The 18,763-nt window shown below is 40.3% G+C and overlaps 1 protein-coding gene across 5 annotated transcripts in view; it reads left to right on the forward strand.

Annotated features, from left to right (window-relative positions):
- The window catches only part of SLC25A24 (solute carrier family 25 member 24), a 34,638-nt gene that overhangs the window by 6,000 nt on the left and 9,875 nt on the right, over positions 1-18,763 (forward strand). For 3 of the 5 annotated variants that reach the window (XM_080603607.1, XM_080603608.1, XM_080603606.1), the window contains exons 1-4: positions 3,977-4,353; positions 15,011-15,137; positions 15,625-15,712; positions 16,171-16,282. In XM_080603607.1, coding sequence (XP_080459733.1) covers positions 4,171-4,353; positions 15,011-15,137; positions 15,625-15,712; positions 16,171-16,282 — 510 coding nt within the window. In that variant the 5' untranslated portion in view covers positions 3,977-4,170. Of the gene's footprint in view, positions 1-3,976; positions 4,354-15,010; positions 15,138-15,624; positions 15,713-16,170; positions 16,283-18,763 lie in introns of those variants that run through there. The other 2 variants (XM_080603605.1, XM_080603609.1) reach the window with 2 other exon arrangements.

Below are 18,763 nucleotides of genomic sequence, written 5' to 3' on the forward strand. Positions count from 1 at the left end.
AAGAAAAAACTAAATATGCCCTTGCTTTGGCTTTAGGGGACTTAATGGTATTGATTCGATGTAATGTCTGGGCTACCACCTGTACCCAGACTAGCACTTCCAGTGGCAAGCACTTGTAAATACTCTATCTTGGCCATGGAGTAGATTAATTTTGATGTCTGAAACTAAATTAAAAAGTGGGTTCAGTGGGAGCTACATGTAGCGTGGGTAAGTAAACTCTAATCATGATGCTTCTCATAGAGATTTAAGAAATGTATGTGAAGTCTCAGTTCTCCAAATATGTTTGAACATATTTAGTATTAACCTACATAAGTAGTTCCTCTGATTTATCTACTGAATGATCGCTACCTTAGTGTTGTATGCCTGTTTCAAGCTGTATGGTAAATGAAACTCAGGTAACAGCCCCAGTCCTACAAGGTGTTCTGTGTCCTTCAAAATCATGATGTGTAACAAGAAAACCTGTGCCTTTCAAGTCAGAACACAGCTAAAGCATCTCTAGCTTAACTTCCACTGACAGATAACAATTTGACTTACAGATGCTTCTGTATTACAGTTAAGAAAAATGTGAAAAACAATAATAGAATTTGAATTTACCATTGCATGTTGTCAGAAGGTAGTACGATTCCAAAATGTTTACTTTGATGAAATCTATGTTGATAATATAAGGCTGAGCTAATTAAATCTATGTATTAGAGCAGGTATTTATTTTATCCCAAAACAACAACAGAAAACCTGAACGTTGACTTTTTCCTTTAAATATGTATTGCCTTGGTCTTTTCTAATTTTATTCTATGTATCCTGATAATTATTTCAGGTGCAATAAAATTGCTGGAGGTACTCACATTTCTCAATTGTAGCAGAGATGGATATGATCTCATTAAAAATTACTCTACTTCAAAGCAGTCCCTAGAGTTAAGCCAGAAATGATTTTTGGCTCATGAAGTAGTCAATTTTCATAATTTTAAGGGTATTATAAAGTGTTTCTCTTTCACAGAAAGAGCTATATCTAGAGTAGGTACTGAATCATGCAATTCAGCTGAACTATCTTTTCTTTCAGTCTATTAATAAAATATATTGTCTGTATCTAGCCTCTTAGGGTCTGTGATATTTATAGCACTTCCCCTAAGTGGGTAGTATTGATGTAATTTGAAATGTATTGATATACTAATTAAAAGGTCTTGTTTTACTAAAATGTATATATGATGTTTTTCATGTTCTGATACTATTCAGTGTTGATATAAGTAGTCATATAATAGAATTTTTGTTACAATTTTTAAAAAATTGTTACAGAATTATATTTAAATCTTGTTTTTGATGCATATCCTCAGCAAACATATCTCCTGATTCACAGATGTCCTCTGTGGCTATGCAGTTCCTTCAAGCACGGTAAAAATGGCCAAACTTTTTTTAATAAGACCTCAATAAATAATGCAGTCTCCAAATCTGTCATGCAAGACCATCTGCAGAAGAACTAATAATTTTGGTATTGCTATCTTCATAATGGGGAAGACTTATTTACTGGTTATTAGAGATGTAAATGAAGCAGAGTTGTGGAACTGTATTTGTGGTCACTATCTTGAACATCCCTGCAGCAGGGCACTTCAGCCTGACAAGTGTCTATCTTTTAACAAGGGTAATGGCTTCCTCACAGACGCAGAGCTAACAGTTTATCTGTTGCCACCTACAAAGTTTGAGACCTTTACCTGCTTTTCTTATTGGTATCGTCTAGTTATACTACAGTCACAGCACTTAAACATTTGGCACAGACATGTGCTTACTCCATTTTCAGGGAGACCAGTGCAAGTCTGGAGTCAGTCCATGAAATAAGTTTGATATTTGTTTCACATCTTAGATAAACAGTTGGGCCAATAAAATACAACCTGTTCTTTCAACCTTCTGCCCTGTGTGCAAGTCAAAGCAGAAACTGTTGGCAAATATGAATTCCTGAAGCATCAAGCTTTATCTGTTCTGTGGCCTGTTTTCCCACACAACTGCTGATGGCATAATGCACAACATAGTGCTTATAACTATGTACGATCCATTTATGAAAGTCAAATCTGTCAAAACTAGCTCATCTTGCTTCAGGAAGAACAAGTATACCTTTTACCTTTAGTTTTGGACTACTGACACTAACATTCACAAGTGCAAATGACAGCTACCAAGTACTTTTTAAAACAAAGTGTCACAATGAGGTTCTCTGTCTTGATTTTTAATTCAAGTAAGAAGTGGCATAAATCATCCCCTATCAGGCATTACTTTTAATCCATACTTCAGGTAAATTATAGCAAGTTCTCAAGCTACAAACTTGTATTTCCACTAAAACAATATTTTTATATTAATAGATAAATATTTGTGTATGTGTGTACATATATACATCTGTATGTATGGCTCTGAAATTTGGGAAATTCAACAAAGATAAATGTGAAGTACTGCGTGTGGGAAGGAATAACCTTCTGCAGTGATAGAGGTGGGGGACTGACTGGCTGGGGAGTGACCTGCTGAGAAAGACCTGTGGTCTTGGCACAGAGCAAGCTGGAGCATGCCAGCAGCGTGGCTTGGCAGAAAACAAGGCCAGCATTGTCCCAGGCTCTTATCAACAGAAGAAGGGAAGTAATGGTCCCTCTCTACTTAGCACAAATTACACTGCATTTAGATAGTCTGGGTTGGTTTGGGGCTCTCCAGTACCTAAAAGATACAGACTGGAGAGTTCTGTAGGGCGTCGCTAGGGTGTTTAGAGGCTGGAGCATTTTCTGTGAGGGGAGGCTGAAGAACATGGGCTGTTTCAGCTGGTACAAGAGATGTGTTTTCTGGGGGCCTATATGGAGGCCTCTGCCCCTCCAGTACCTACACAGATGTTAGAAAAAAAAAATGTGAGTCCAGGATCTTGGCAGTGGGATATGGTGGGAAGATGAGACACCAGGCACAAAATGAAACAAAAGCTTATACTGGGTTAAAGGGGAGAAGTGTCTTAGCCACGAGGAGAGAGAGGTGGTAGGGCAGGCTGCCTGAGGAGATTGTGCAGTCTCAATCCGTAGAGGCTTTTAAGACTGCTTCAAGTCTTCAGCAACCTCTGCCGACTACATGGCTGAGCTTGCTTTGAGCAGGAGGTTGGAGTAGATACCCCCTGAGGTCTTTTCCCACCTAATTTTGTTGATTCAATAAACCTATAACGCAATCATAGCTTTTAAAAATGCAAGGTTACTTATTCAATAGTGTCTAACTCGATAAGTAGTCTATGGTCAGACAGTATTCCAGATTAGCTTTATTGATTACTTTCTGAGCAAGGCTACTAAGTTCATGCTGTAAGGCTGAAACACTCGCCCTGGGTGTACGCTGCCTGCCTATTGCACCACGAGAACGAGACTCGGTTCAGTTGCTTTGTTGTTCACTGCAGCTCTCTGTGCGGACAACGGGCTCTCAAATGAACAGCCTTCTTGCTGACAATTTTCCATCCATTTGTTCTCATACCAACCGTGCCCTTTAAGTAGCTCCTTTTGCATTCTGACGTTTATGCTACTGATTTATGTATGAAGCAAGAGTTTCCTCTTCTAGCCTTTGTTCTAGTGGGCTAAACAAGCCAAGCTCTGTGAAAGGCTGGCAGTTGGTCTCTAGATTATCCTAGCGACTGTTCATCTGGCTTCAGTGCTGACCTGACTGTAGCTGTGTTGGGGACTGAGATGATCCAAAGTACCCGAATTAGATCTCCGAGTGTCTTGTGCAATGCCATGGGTATTTCTGCACTTGGGTGGGAACTATTTAACTTGATACAACTCCGACAGTGCACATCCCCTCAGTCAATTCGCAGCAGTGCGATCGAGCACAGCCAATCCACTATGTAACGAAGAAACACATTTCCTATTCGTAAGAAAAAGAGGCACGTCGCGAACGGAACCACCCCCCTTTCTCCGGGGCCGGCGGAGGCACGGCCGCGCCCGCCCGCCTCTGGCCGCCCCGCGGGGCGGGACTGGGGGAGCGGCCATTTCGTGGCGCCTCCCGCCGGGGGCGAGGCGGTGATGCTGGCCCGGCCCGGCCCGGCGCTCCCCCCTCGTCTTTCCCTTTCCCTCCTCCTCTCCACGGGCGCGGCCCCAGGCGTTGGCCGTGGCACCGCGGCCCCTCCTGCGGGAGCCGATCGGCGAGTGCCCCGCCGCCCGTCCCGCTCAGCACCGCGCCATGCTCCAGCTCCTGCGCCTGGCGCTGCCCGCCGCCGCCTGCGATGGGGGCCGGGAGGGCGAGTCGCGCTACGCCAACCTCTTCAAGAAGCTGGACCTCAACGAGGACGGCCGGGTGGACATCGCCGAGCTGCAGACCGGCCTCCGCGCCATGGGCATCCCCCTGGGCAAGGAGGCGGAGGAGGTAGGAGCGGGCAGGGCCCGGGGGCCCCGGGGCCGCCCCGCACCCAAGGGTGCTGCCGCTGACTCCGCTGCCGAGGGGCTCGGCCTGCTGCTGCCGCGGGCCGCCCCCCGGCCGCGTGGGCTCTGGCTGCGTGGTGTGTGGTACTGTGTTTCCGCTCCGGCACGGCACGGCGGGTGACTCGCGGGTTTTGGATGCCGCTCCGTGTTTTGTACGGTCTAGGTCGCAATTCGGGAAGGTGTATTTTGGGCAGCGGGGAAGCGAATCTGCGCTTCAGTCCGTGTGGCAGCCGGCGGCAGTGTCAGCTCCAGCTCGTGAAGCTGCCTTCCTGTGAGCACGCTGATGTGGGATGGCACAGGCAGTGTCCGATCGCGAGGCTCCTGTGCGTGAAAACACACTGTAACTTCGGCCATCAGACCACAGACCAGACAGCTGTCACTGGGCTGTGGGTTCTGCAGGGATCCGCTTGGACTGTTGCATTCTTTTGTCCTATTTTATGAGCGATGCCTCCTGAGTCAGTAAAACTTGAGTCATCGAGTGTCTAAGTGCTGTTACACTAGCAAATCTGACCTGTACCTAGGAGAGAAACTTCCGTTTTCTAGTTGTCATCATTGATGCCTCAGGATCAGAACATGAAATCATTTAATGCACAATTCTATGGGTGTAAGTAATTGTGTGATAAGGCAAATTGTGCTGAAAAGGCAGCTTTTAGGTTGAGCATTTATCTCTTTAAAAGGTATTGCTTATGGAAGCTGGTGAGGTTGTCTTCAGTGGGCTCAGTTAATTATAAAAGTCGTAACACTGTCTTTGTCTGTGGTTAGTAAATTGAGAGCTGGCACATTGAGATGTCAATTGATTTGCAAAGAAAGTAGGTTGTATCTGCAGTCACATAAGACGTACAGATTGGACTCGTGTTAACAACAGTGTGCATTTGTACTTAGGCATGTACTGTTTGTGTTTGTACATCATTCAGAGGGCACGGGCGTGACATCCAGGTTTTATGGAAGAATTTGTATTTTACCTGCACTTCTGAAAATCAGACATAGCTGCAGTTGGGCTGAACAGGTACAGCGGAGGTCTGTGCTGGAGCTACTACTTTAACAATGCTGTTCTTTATTTCAATATGACGACTGATCAGCATTCCACTGCCATGCCTGCATTAGGCACTGCGTAGCTTTGGAAAGAGGTTCAGAAAAGTCAACCTAAATTTTGACTGCAATGTTCAGGTGTGTTGGGTAAGGCGTTCAATGTCAGTGACTATATGCTAATCCTGGGATGCGGCCTCTTCTTTCTTCATTACTTGGTCTCTATTTTACCTCTTTATATTTAACTCAGTCTCATATACTTAAGGAAAAGTATCCAACAGGTCTCCGGAGTTGAATGATGCTATTGTGAGAGTATAAATGAAAGTCCTAAGCATGCATTCACTTCAATATTGCTTCTGGTCAAACATCTTTACAAGCGTATCTTGTGTTCTCAGACTTTGGTCTGGAAAGGAGGGACAGTCTGGTCTGCTTCCCCGTGAGAGCTGTCAGTCATGTCACTAGTTGCAGACTTCACTCAGGCATTGTGGATGCGTTGTTGAAAACCTGTTGTGCCAGTTTGACTATAACAGTGTGTGTTTTTAACCTAGAGTGAACAACAGAGGAATAGGTGCCCAGTTTTCTGACAATTAATGGGGATGGTCTTCCAACGTAATTTACTGAAAGCCCTGAGACACGGTGTATATCTTAACTTTGGAACAACTTGTAAGTGAAATTTCAAATGATTTTTTCTTGTATTCAGCACGATATTTTCCATTCAAAGTGCAGATCTAAGTATCTGCCAAAGCCTCGATTGCTGCAGGATAAACTGGAAGTGAAACCATGAAATCAGTTGAGATAAGCTACACTTTCGTGGATGTAGTGGGGAGCCAAACTGGCTGTCTTGGTTGCCTGAGAAACACAGAGGAAACAAAGTAAGCCATGAGTCATGCTGCATGTCTGAGATGGGTGGAAGAATTATTGCCGCGTACTGCAGCATTTATATGTTCACCGTTTTAAACTTAACGATGCACGTGATTTTTACTTGAAGTGACTTGTTAGAATGAGACCCCCATTAAGACTTGCCTCCAGTTTCTTTCCTGTCTTTACGTAGCTAATCTGCTTCCTGTACTGTTCCTTGAGGCTAGAAGCTGCCTTCTACAACTTGCTCCACTTCAAGCTCTAAACTGATGTTTAATTCACTAAAATATCTTTTTACTACTTGGTAAAAAGGCATTTTATTAATAAAATTATGCATGCAATTGTACTCCTTGTGTTTGTGGAGGCAGAAATAGTCTTATAATTGCTAACAACTAATGAGTAAGGAAATAAAACCTGGAAATATACAACATGGCTACACATTCAGCACTGCTGATTCAGTGGTTTTATGGGTGTGGGCAGACCTTTGGATGTGCTGAATAAGAGTAGACTTCAGTTCCTAGTGGCCGGGTCAGGGTTTCAGGCCTTGCACTCTTTTGTTCCTAGGTGCAGGTGGGGGTTAGGTTTCCAGAAATGCTCCCGCATGTAGTGAAATAGACGTGCTGGGCAGTCTTGGTCACTGTACTGGAGGGGAGCGCTGCTCACCCCGGTTAACTGTTGGTAGGCTACCAGGTGGGTGTTGTGTGTTTTCACTGCCAAGTCACTTGGGTCATCCTCAGTCATCACCTTCACAGTACTAGAAATTAGTGTTTGTGCTACTAATATTGCTTTCCTCTTTTCTCTTGAAACAGTATGTAATCCCTTTCTGGAAGGAACACGCATGCGTTTAGAAGTTAGCAAGCTGCTATCCATTTGGGTAGTAGACAACAGTATGCTCTTTTCGTTTGACCTTTCATCCATTTTCTTGATGGCTTTATTAATGCTTAATGTGTGATGAGACACTCTTCTAGGTGAAGTAATATTGTAGACATCAAATAGATGTGGTGTTGGAAGTAGGTCACGTTCTTCTTGAGGGAAGAATCTTTTTCTCCATAGAAAGACTTCATCGCGCAAAGTGGCAGAAGCTTCTGACTCTGGTCTGCTTGACCTGCCTCCTGTAAGCGTGTGACAGAAAAGTAAGCCACTAAAAAGTCTAAAGTGTGTACTTCTTAGAGGCTGCCAGGATGACTCCTGTTTTATATTTTAGAGTATATTGCTTGCTAGGAATGGACAACTTTGCAGAGCTTTATAAAAGATTCCTGACTTCGTATATTAGCACCTACAAAGAAGGAGTTGATTGCGATGACAGTATCAAATGGCTCTCTACAAGCCCCGTTAACAGCTATTGTACAGTCAATTTTGATTAGCAGAGTTGTCTGGTAGAGATACAAAATAGATGCTGGGATCAGATCTCAAATGATCTCATCCTGTGTCTTCAAAATGCACTGAGTCTCTTAGATGTGAGTACCATAAATGGTGTGAGTGGTTATACTATTTTTATTCCCGCTTTCCTTCTGTTGCAATCAATCCTTACAGTAAACCTGCAGGAGGCAAACTCCGTCTTTCACGCTTCAGTTTGTGGTAGAAACAGCCAAGCATTCACATTCAGGTACTATTTATACATTGAGTCCCGGAGCTAAGAGCAGCAAGATGTTACTGAAATGAATAACTACATTCTGGAAACAATATGATGTTCTTATTTAGACTGACTGTCAGATTTAGACGTAAGTCTTGTCATTCCTGGCTACAATAAGGCTTTAAATGAAAATAAAACAGTGTGATGAGATAACTCACGTGAAGGTACAGTGTGATGTAATGGAAACAAGGCCCAAAGAGACTAAATTCTCAGCAATCGGAGTACGATCTGCTTGGAGTAGTCAACTGTGTTTATGAGAATTGTAGGCCAGCTATGTTAAAAATACTTGGAACACTTGAAGTGTGTTGCTGCATTTAAAATAAAAGGAACTAAGAATTTTGTCAAGCAGACCAGATTCCTGTGTTGTATTACAGTGCTGCATTGTAGTGTGAGACCACAGGTGAGAACAGAACCAGGTGTGAATGCTGAGCTTTTCTCTGGCCTCTTCAAAACTTGAGCTTAGTAGTGCTTCAGACCATGAAACTTATAGCTGTTTTTAGCCCAGAAGCATATCCCTTTACAGATATTTGTTTAGTAACTAAGCTAAACATAGCTGTTAATATTTCTCCACTGTTTTATTATGTTATTTGCGCTCTTCTTACTTTTGATAACTTCCCTTATATGGCAAAATTAGAAGGCTAGTAGACCAAATTAAATGAAGCCTCTTCATTACGTTGTACTTTGGTTAGGAATGTATAAAAAAAGCGCCAGTTGCATTAGCAGCTTCTACACAGTACCTACACTTAGAAATCATTACCATACGTGACATGAAGATTCAGTCTGTAGAAGCAGAAATCTTTTCCACTTCTATGTCTCTCAGTGCCATTTTTTTGTGAAATGAAACTTTTTTCTTAGTTGTATGCCAAAAACTAATACTATAGGTTTAGAGTGGATAGACACCTTCTGCTTTTACGAAAAACAGATGTCACGTGTTTGTTGAGAAATGGCACTACTTAGTTACTTTAAACCTTGCTTTTCAGGTCATAAGAGGTGTTAGAAATGTGTCTCATTATGGGGACTTAATTGTGAAATACCATAAACATCTTCAGTAATATATCTGAGTCCGGTTGTAAGCAAACATTTAAGTTATTTGATTTCAACATGCACAACTTCAGAAGCTTTTAACTGATGCATGCTGTAGTCACCAAGTATCCATATGAAATAGCAAGATGAATTTAATTTAATTTTCATAACACTTTAAGCATACAAGGAGGGAAAAAAATTGTTTTTCTAATACTAACTTGATAGTTTTTTTTTTTTTTTTTTCCCCTGAACAGGGTACAGTGAATGACTCATTCTTCTTGTTGTGCAAAATACAAGAATGCTAGGTACCAAATATGTGAACCCCTCTGCCCACCCTGGAAGATCTCTTAACCACATGTTGAAATGCTTTGCTAAATCATTGCTTTGAGACAGCAGTGTGTCCCAGGTGACAATGGTACACTGGTAAATCTTCTAAGATGTGTGCAAGGTAGGGATGCCTGTGCAGTAGAATAGTCTTATTTGTCAGAAAAGTTAGTCTACCAAGTATGTTCAGAGTTTGAAAAAAAGAAGCGTAACTTGCAAGGAATGCTGAATGAAGTTGCAAGGGAGGATAGTTTGCATCTCCCATTTACGCTGTTTCAGATTCTTGGAATCTAATTCATAGTTGTGAGTTGAGAGTTTATCCAGGTCCTGTGGGAGCGGCTTCTGCACTGCATGCTGGAGAGCACACTCACAGCTCGCATCTCTTCCTTTTTAGGCTCATTTTATAGAGATTGTTACCTGAAATGAACCAATGGGAAGGCTGTGGCTGGCCCTTCAGTCGTGCTGAGAAGAGAGGTGCTCAGGGCAAAGAACAGGAAGGGGAAGCTACTCTGTAGCTGATGGAACAGCTACATCTCTTAGTGCAAAAGTCTGCTGTATGGGGGTGGGAGGTAATGTCAGGGTCTGACAGGTCACCTGCTTGGGTACTGTTTAAATGCTGGTAGCATCCTGCGGGAAGGAAGTGAACAAATAAGAATGGAGCATTTCAGTAAGCTGAGGGTTCTTCAGAGGTAGTGCCAACGACTGTTTTGCTCACAACGCAGTATTGTGTAGGTGTTTTTAAACTTACCAGCAGTCTCCCTTGTGTGTTATTTGGGCTCATTGGTTGGGGTAATGTGTGGGCGCATCCTGGGACTTTCAGCCTTTTCGCTTTGTTTTGGATTTATCCCTCAACTGATGCAGAATGACGAGACTGATTTAAACAATCTTTACTACTGAGTTTTGGGTTATCATTGTGTCCTAAACTTCTGTAGTCCTGGCATATATAGGTAGGAAAAAAACACCATCATTTTTCAATATTGTAGGATACATGTTCAGTAAACAGAGTTGCATGTGTTTGAGCTGTGGCTGAATTTGGCTTGCAGCAGGAGTACAGTCCACAAATTTATAATGGTAGAATGCAGAGTTATATGAATGACTGTCGCTAATTATTTTGGCTCCAAAAGGGGGAAAGAATAGGAAGAGAAGAGAAGAAGGGAATGGCAAGGTTGCCGTTGAGATAACTACGTAAGATAAATATCAAGTTTTGAAAGAAAATGTGAACTTTCTGAATGTTCGAAGACATGCTGTTCTTACCTTGGTGCTGGTGGATTTTCTGTGTGATTTTTGTAACTGTGCCCTTTGGAGCTCTATTATTAGATTACAGAACAATGAACTCCTAATTGCACCAATTATGAGTCTTTACCTGCTGTTTGTTTTTATTGTGTCTTGTAGGTAGATAGCATGATAGGAAGCCAGAAATGCCCAGTAACTTCTTGATGGATCACTTCCTGTTAAGTACTCTTTACATTGCTTTAATTAGCTGAAATAACAAGCTAAAGAATAGATGATTGGCAATCATTTGTACTGAGTAGCCCCACCTTCCACGTACAATTGAATTTTGTAACCAGAAGAATGGGAAGGCTTATACAGAATACAGAAATAATTGCAACACATAACATAAACATTGAACTGTGAATTAAAAAGAAAAGTGTACGTAAAAGCATTAAGACTTGTATTATCTTGCATTCTCTTTCTTTGCACTGTAGCTATGAATGTTTTAAAGTTCATAACTTTAGCACAGAGTAATGTAATAACTCATTGGGACGCTTATATGTGTTCAGTATCTTTAGTATCTTCAGTATCTAAAAGTATCCTCTTAGTATCTTCAGTATGTAAAGCATGTCCGTAATTTTCCTGATTTTTGTCAACAGACCTGCTGGCTTAGGTTTATACAGCCAGAGGACTTCTAGAGGAGTAGGAATTAAACACTGCAGTGTGTTGTATGTAATACAGAAATTGTAAAATATTTTTTTTCTGTGTTTCGGCTTTTCACATTGGTGTTGCATTGCTGTGCAAGACTTAAAAAGCAGCTGCATTAACTAACTACAGAGCAGAAAACAAAAGTAACAGAGTTGTTTTTAAAAGGCAGCAATGTCATGACCAAATAGGTCAGCATGAGTATTCTAGTCCGTACGTGTGAGGGCCCTAAGTGTTAACAGGAGAGAGAATCTAAATCGTCGTCTTAGTTCTGTAATTCTTTGTGGTCACTGTTTCATTGTATGGTGGGTTATATTTATTGCCTCAGGGTTAAAGTTTTCGCATGAGAAAAGAAATGGCACACCTTGAAAAAATAAACCATTTCCTTTTGGGGCAGGGCCTGCCTAAAGGTGAAGTGATTCCACGGTGAGTCTGTAACAACAAATGGCAGGTTTTAGGTGCCAGGCACACTCAGTATTGTTTCCCAGGACTTCAGTGCAAGGGCTGGCAGCTGGGTTGGTTCCTGCTCGATTGTTGTAAACGCACCCATGTTACAAGGCATCCAGTTCTTCGTCAGAGAAGTTGGTGAACCAGGAAGTGGCACAATAATACAGATAATACAGGTGGCTATAACTGCAAATCCTGGTATCTAGCAGCATATTAAATGCAGAACAGCAGAGTCTGGTTCCTTGCTGAACTTCAGTGAGGGTGATCAGCCACTGGAATAGGTTGCCTGGGGAGGGGAGGCTGTGGAACCTCCATCCTTGGAGATGTTCAGGACTCAGACGGACATGGTCCTGCTCCCCCTGATCTTGTTGGACTGAGTTTTTCCGTGATGCTGTGGATGGGCGGTTTGCATCCGGGAGGTGGTGTCAGGCTACCCACACAACCTAGCGTCTGCCCACTGGCTGTGCCCGTGCAACACACAGCCTCCCATGAGGGAATTTCTGACCACCGAGTGGAAGGCAAGCTCTTTGAGCATTCCTGTTTGTTCCACAAATTGGCTAATTAGGGGTTTTAATCTGAAGCTTTAACACCCACGTAAATAGTGCATTTTTTGTACTGTAAGAAGCTTTTGTTTGTATGAACTTTTAGGTTCGTAGTGTGAGGAAATAGGCACGTGCCTGCTGAGGTACAGCATACATTTTGTTCCCTGTTCCTTTGTTCTGCTGCACTGAGGGTGGTTGACACTGGCTTGAAGTGCGGAAAATAACTAGAAAACCAAAAGTAGGGAATGGAGAATGGGCTTGTGCTCATCCTTTTCTAGTTGTTGCAGGGTAAAATCTGCTTATTTGGCAGATAAAAGGAAAGCTGCCCCCCTTCACACACACTAATCGCCAGCTCTCTAAACCTCCTAGGAATTTCTGTTTTCTTTGGCTTACATCATCCTTAGCAGTGGAGGTTTTGCAATTGGAATTTAGCTAAGATTTTGTCGTATCTGTGAGCCAGAACAACGCTTTCCTTGTTTTATATTTTTGTGTACTTCAGATAGCAGCAGGGAATGGCAGCAATTTGTGTTGGTTAGAATTAACTGTGTGCGTGTGACTGCCACATAAACTGCCCCTTCTCAGCTGCTTGTGGGAGCCTAGCAAGGCACAAGGGTCCTGTGGTACACGGCGCTGTGTATGCAGTACAAGAGGGGCTGGGATGGCATTTTCTTGGAGTTGGGGGCTCTTTCTGCCCAGAGTCATTTTTAATGGATTTATTTTTGAATGATTAATCTATTTTTTTTTGTTTATTTTCTTATTAGAAGGACATAGTCAGGAATGCATCCATAAACTTGAGTAAGCATAAACTATTTTTTTTTGGTAAGGCAAGGGCATGAGATAAAACTGAATTTATGAGTATATTTGTGTTGACAAGTTATTGGTAGAACTGGCAAGCTGGACTTGAGAGCATATTAAGATCAGTACTGCAGAAATATTTTTCTAGGCTGAAATCACTTATCTGAGTATGCAGTATCTTGCATGTATTCTACTGTGCGTAACTTGCTGTATTATGGGAGATAAATAATTTGCCTTGTATTTCACTGTGTAGTACCACCTAATACTCCCCTTTTTAAACGGGAATTCATTTTTTTTTTTTTTAAGATTAAATGTTAAAGTACTCTTTTTAGTAGAGGAGTAGGAAAAAAAAGGAGGCAATATAAATATATTTAGATGGTTTCAAAAGTTCTCAGACACCTACAACATGTACACCAGAGTTTTTAGCTTCCTTTATGTTGAGTTTTTGTAGGCTAGGTCTTCTTGGACTTGGTTCTTTTAAGGACTTAAGCTGATTATAGTGGAGTAAACAAAATTATTTAAAAACAGATGTTGCAAATTAGAACAGCAATGCAAATCTTACTTTATTCAGAAACTACAGCTGTGCAAGGCATTTGGAAAAACAGAAGGTATTTTGAAGACTTTTTAATATATGCTGTAAGCATACTCTGAAGTGCTCAGAAACTTGCAGCAACTCAGTGGAGAAATTCTACTCTCAGGTTTCTTGTACCTTATACAGCGCTTGTACGGTATCCTGGCCCCTTAGGATTTCACATACTCAGTGACAACACAGGAACTAATGCCCAAGTGATGAGATGGGGCATAACATCCCGTAAATCTTCTGGTTTAGAGCAGGGCTTTTGTGGTGGCCTTGCCTCCTGTTTCCTTGTGTCCTGCTGGACACTGGATGTGTGAGAGAGGACGGGAGGTGCCTGTTGCGGTAGTGCTGCTGCGCCTTTCCTCTCGTGACCCCAGCTGCCGTCTCTGCAGGGCTTTCTTTACGGAGTATCTGTTGCTGTGGCTTAAAGCCCCCGCTAGTAAATCCTGTGGAGCTTACTATCCTCGGCTTCACTATTCTTGGGGCTTTACCTCTGAAGACCTACTTCAGTGGTTACAGACTGATGCTCTGAGGGGTTGCTGTATTTTCCCTTTTTTCATAAAGTATGTTTTCACACACAAAGATGATGGACTTTTCAGGTGCTTTGTTGATGAAGGGAAAGTATATGCCCAGGCAGTCGTGCCACACCCCTTGTCTGTATTTCAGGCTTGTTTCCTGCTGTGCTGGCAATCATTTATCATATTCAACTCATAGTTAATTTTATACGTAGGCGTTTCTGATCTGCAGGGCTGTTACTAGCAAATGCATGCATAAGTGGAAGATAACTATTTCTATTTGCTACAGGTTTGTTGTAGAGTGTTTATATGGTGTGTAGTGTTTTATGTGTGGTGTGTGTGTTTTGTTTGTTTGTTTTTTGTCAGGGCTTAGGCTTGCCTTCCCAAATGCTTAGGGGTGGAAGTGCTAGTCAGGTAAAACCCTAGTACTTTTTGGTCAACACTTAAATAGTTAATTGCTATTTATACCGTTATCTTTATAATGAGGACAGAGCACTCGACTGAAGAGGACAGTTAGAACTATTTAATTTTACTGGAATATTGTCGACCCAGGTACAGCTAGAAAGTTGGAGGCCTAAAATTGTTCTTTTTTGTGATTTTGTCATGTCCACCAAGCCCTCCTCCACAAATAACTTGGTCCCTGTAGGTGTAACTTTTCATTGCTAGTAAGAAACCTTAAAATCTTTGAATAGAAAAGTTTTAGGAATAATAAATAATGCTTTCTTAAAGCTATCTTTGCTGCTGAGAGTTTTCTGTCTTCATGAAACTGTTGAGAATGTGTTTAATGCTGGAAACAAAACATGGTTCTGAAGTGTATGCTTAGGTATCTTCCTGATTTGACTCTCAAAGTGACTGATATTATACTTCGTAAGCCTGAGCTTTTTTTTTTACTTTGTGAGTTTCTATAATTTGGAAAATCGAAATGTTAAATTTTCTCTCAACAGAAAATCTTTAAGGCTGGAGATACTAACCAGGATGGGCAGCTAGATTTTGAAGAATTTATGCAGTATCTTAAAGATCATGAAAAGAAAATGAAACTGGCGTTTAAGAGCCTGGACAAAAACAATGATGGTATGCCTTTATTTTGTGTGTTGAAACATTGTTTGAAGAAACTATGTGTTAAAAATTAATTTATATTCTTTGTCTAAACTGGAGACCAAAAATTGTGTGTGAAACCTCTACTTCATCCCTTTAATAGGAATGTAGTTATTGTGTGCTATAGATTGAAATAATTATTATAGTCATCTTTTTATTATCTTCCAGGTTGGTTGATCTGGGGATCTTTGCTTTCCAGATAGGAACTTCCTTATAGTTTATCCATGTATCTATTAAACTATTAGCTATTAACTTACTGGATGTTTGCATCTCATTTAGCTGTATGATTTTAATTTACTTACCTTTGCTCGGTCCTGATAGTGCATAATAAAAATGCATCATCTCTGTTTAAAATTTAAATCATCTTTGCTATTGTGTAGGTGGTATGATTTAATTCAATGAGCTGCAAGTGTATGAAGTTCAATGTTTTAAATATGTATTATTTTTCTTTTAATGTTTTAAGGAAAAATTGAAGCATCAGAAGTTGTCCAGTCCCTCAAGATACTGGGTATAAACATTTCAGAAAAACAGGCGGAAAAGATCCTGCAAAGGTCAGGAATTGTCGTTTCTTAAAATATTTTGATCTTCTTTGTATTCTTCATAAACACATTTTCTAATTCACAGAACATAATATTTGAATGGGATTATAACTTTGAAAGATTGTTGGTAACTTCAGTGGCACCTCTACAGTAATTCTTGCATATTCCATCTATTCTTGGGTTATACAAAGTCTGACCACTGTTTTAGCATCTGGTTATAGGAGGGGAATGTTTATACCTCAGTTCTGTGCAAATGTTGTTGATAGAATCAAGTGTTTTATATTTTTAAATGGAGAATGTTAGATACGCTTGTATAAGAAACACATGATATTGAAAGAGTGGCAGATTTACCCTTTAAGTCTCCATGTCCAGTCTACAGACGGTATCACTGTGATGGCCAGTATTTAAAAACAAACACGCGCTCAACACTGCTGCTGTTGCCTTACCTGTTTTGGTTCAATTTCTTTTAGTATTGATGCTGATGGGACAATGTCAGTAGACTGGAATGAGTGGAGAGATCATTTTATGTTTAACCCTGCTACAGACATTGAGGAAATAATTCGATATTGGAAACATTCCACTGTAAGTTGAACTTCTATTTTTAATTCAGTGCAGCTCTTAAATTAATTTCTACTGTGATAAGTTGCAGTGTTGAGTATAACAGCTTCACTGTTGTATTTCATACATTTAAAAGATTGTTTGGTTTTCCGTTTTGCTTAATGCCCTCTCATTTACAAGCGGGATAGTATCATTTGAGTTTCTTTAGAAGAATAACTCTTTCTTCATTTAAATTTTAATGCCAGTATTTCCTAGGAAGAAATCCTCTTCTTCCTTTGAAGATACTCCACAGAAAGATACTAACCACAATATTCAATCTTTTTTTTTTCATATTACAGTACATTTGTATTTTCTGTGCTTTTGATGTGGTGAAACACATGTAGATTTCATTACCATGAAATCGCAAGTGTCATTATTGATGGCTTTCTATGCTATATGTTCTCACATCTATTATGTTATAGAATTTGATTGAAGAATGACAGGGTGTACAGCAACAAGGAGGTCATTATTTTAAGTTACTATTGAACAGAGCTCTTAACGCCTTAGTCACTGACTTTTAAGAAGCAATAATATAGTAAATAAGCCAATAATAATCGAGTTTGCTTAATATCCTTCCTGTAAATGAAAGGATAAACCGCATAGTTATGGAATAATTCATAATGTTAGGTAAAGACAGATTTGAGTATAGTGAGACCATTTATATCTTGAGGGATCAGTCAGCATTTCTGTAGTAAAATTCAGTTTGAGACATGAAAGTTTTGAGCAGTTGACACTGTACAAACTCAGTTCAGAGATGCTTGACAACAGGGAGTCAGCTCCCTGTTCGCTGAGGGAAAACCCTTGGAGCACTGCTATGAGATAAGGTAGTCCTGCTCCCAGCTTGTTTAGTGAAGCATACTTTTGCTGTAATAATATGCTTTCTACCACTATTTTTTTTTTGATACTACAGAATAGCCTCAGTTACCCCCAAGGAAAACGTTTAGGCATCTCTTCTGACTGCGACACTGGAAGATCACTTGACCCCGTTATCACAGCAAGCAAAATCCAGCCACACAGTAGCACAGCTGCTGCTTCAGATAACAGCAGATGTGAGACTTCACATGTCTGGCTGTCATTCACAGTTGTTTTTTTTTTTTTTTAATTGTAAAATTGCTGTCACTCTTCTGAGCAGACAGCTACGTTGGCATAGAAGTATTATGATAGCTGTGGTCTTCGTTACAAATCCCCCCTAAATTTAGCTTTAACTTTTGATTTCTTAGACTTTGTGTTAAAGTTGCATTTAGGACTAAGTAGATATAAGGTTTAAACTCTGGTAGGTATGTGTAATATCTGTAAGAACCCTGAATCTATATTTTAAGGGTTCTGATTGTTCTTTTGATGACTCCATTTGTGGTTGAGTAACTGAAGGCACCTTGCTTGGAAACAATGTCAGAAAGATGAAAGGATTTTCTCATTAATCTATTTTATGTTCAATATCCAGAAAGGTTAGGTCTTTCCTTCTTTGTACAGTGGATAAATGCATAATCTGCATACTGCAATTCTTAAATTTCAAGTGAGCAAGACAGAATAGTCTACTTAACAGATAGGGAACTCAGCATAAATAAGGTGTAGTGTCCGAAATCAACATTAGCCATAGTTTAAAACAAAAAGTTTGTCAGTTAACATACTTGCTGGTCAGTACTTGTTATCAGTTATTAAAACATTCTTGCTTCTTTATAGGCTTAATTTATGCATAATACTGGCTTTGCATCATCTAAGGTGCAATTTTTCTCTTTCGTCATGGTTATAAGTTACATGGAGAGCAAAGATTACTTTTAAGAGATATATAAAATTACTACAGGCTTTAGCAATAAAGCTGTCCAAGGCATAAGACTGTGGAATGTTCTTCTCTGATCACATTGAATAGTCATACAAACATGTACCTGTTAATGAAATGTCAAACTTTTATAGCTGAGTAGAAGTCATTAATATGTATTTCAGAATAATTGATAATGAGAGGCGACTTAGTAAAGCAGTCAAATTCATCATTTTGTAAGCTAATACACAACAGCTGCTGGGAATTTAATATTCTGATATATCAGCTATAAAAATGTTACTTTAAAATGTCAGGGTGAGGGGAAAATTCCCACATATTTATTCATAACTTACCATGAGAGTGAAATCTCTTGTTAGCATCCTTAAGAGATTACCAAACTAATCCCAGAAGACTGTCCTGTGAAAGGTTAGAATCAACATGTAAGCATTAGTGCTCGCTGAAGAGATTTACAGATCATGACAGGATGTCTTTGTTTGGGATATACTCAAGACGGAAATTTGTCATAGTTTTTAATGATGATGGTGCAGTCTTTGAAATGGTGGGTCTGTGGTGTTATTGCTTGGTAGAAGTATTTAAAAATGCTGTTAACTGGATAACAATAGCAATCCATAGCAAGTTGATTTTAGAATGTAAATTATTTTTTTTATTTATTTTGTACTGGCATTTTTATTTACATATTCTCAGGTTCT

Source organism: Anser brachyrhynchus (assembly GCF_964034855.1).
Source record: "Anser brachyrhynchus genome assembly, chromosome: 8".
Taxonomy (NCBI): Eukaryota; Metazoa; Chordata; class Aves; order Anseriformes; family Anatidae; genus Anser; species Anser brachyrhynchus.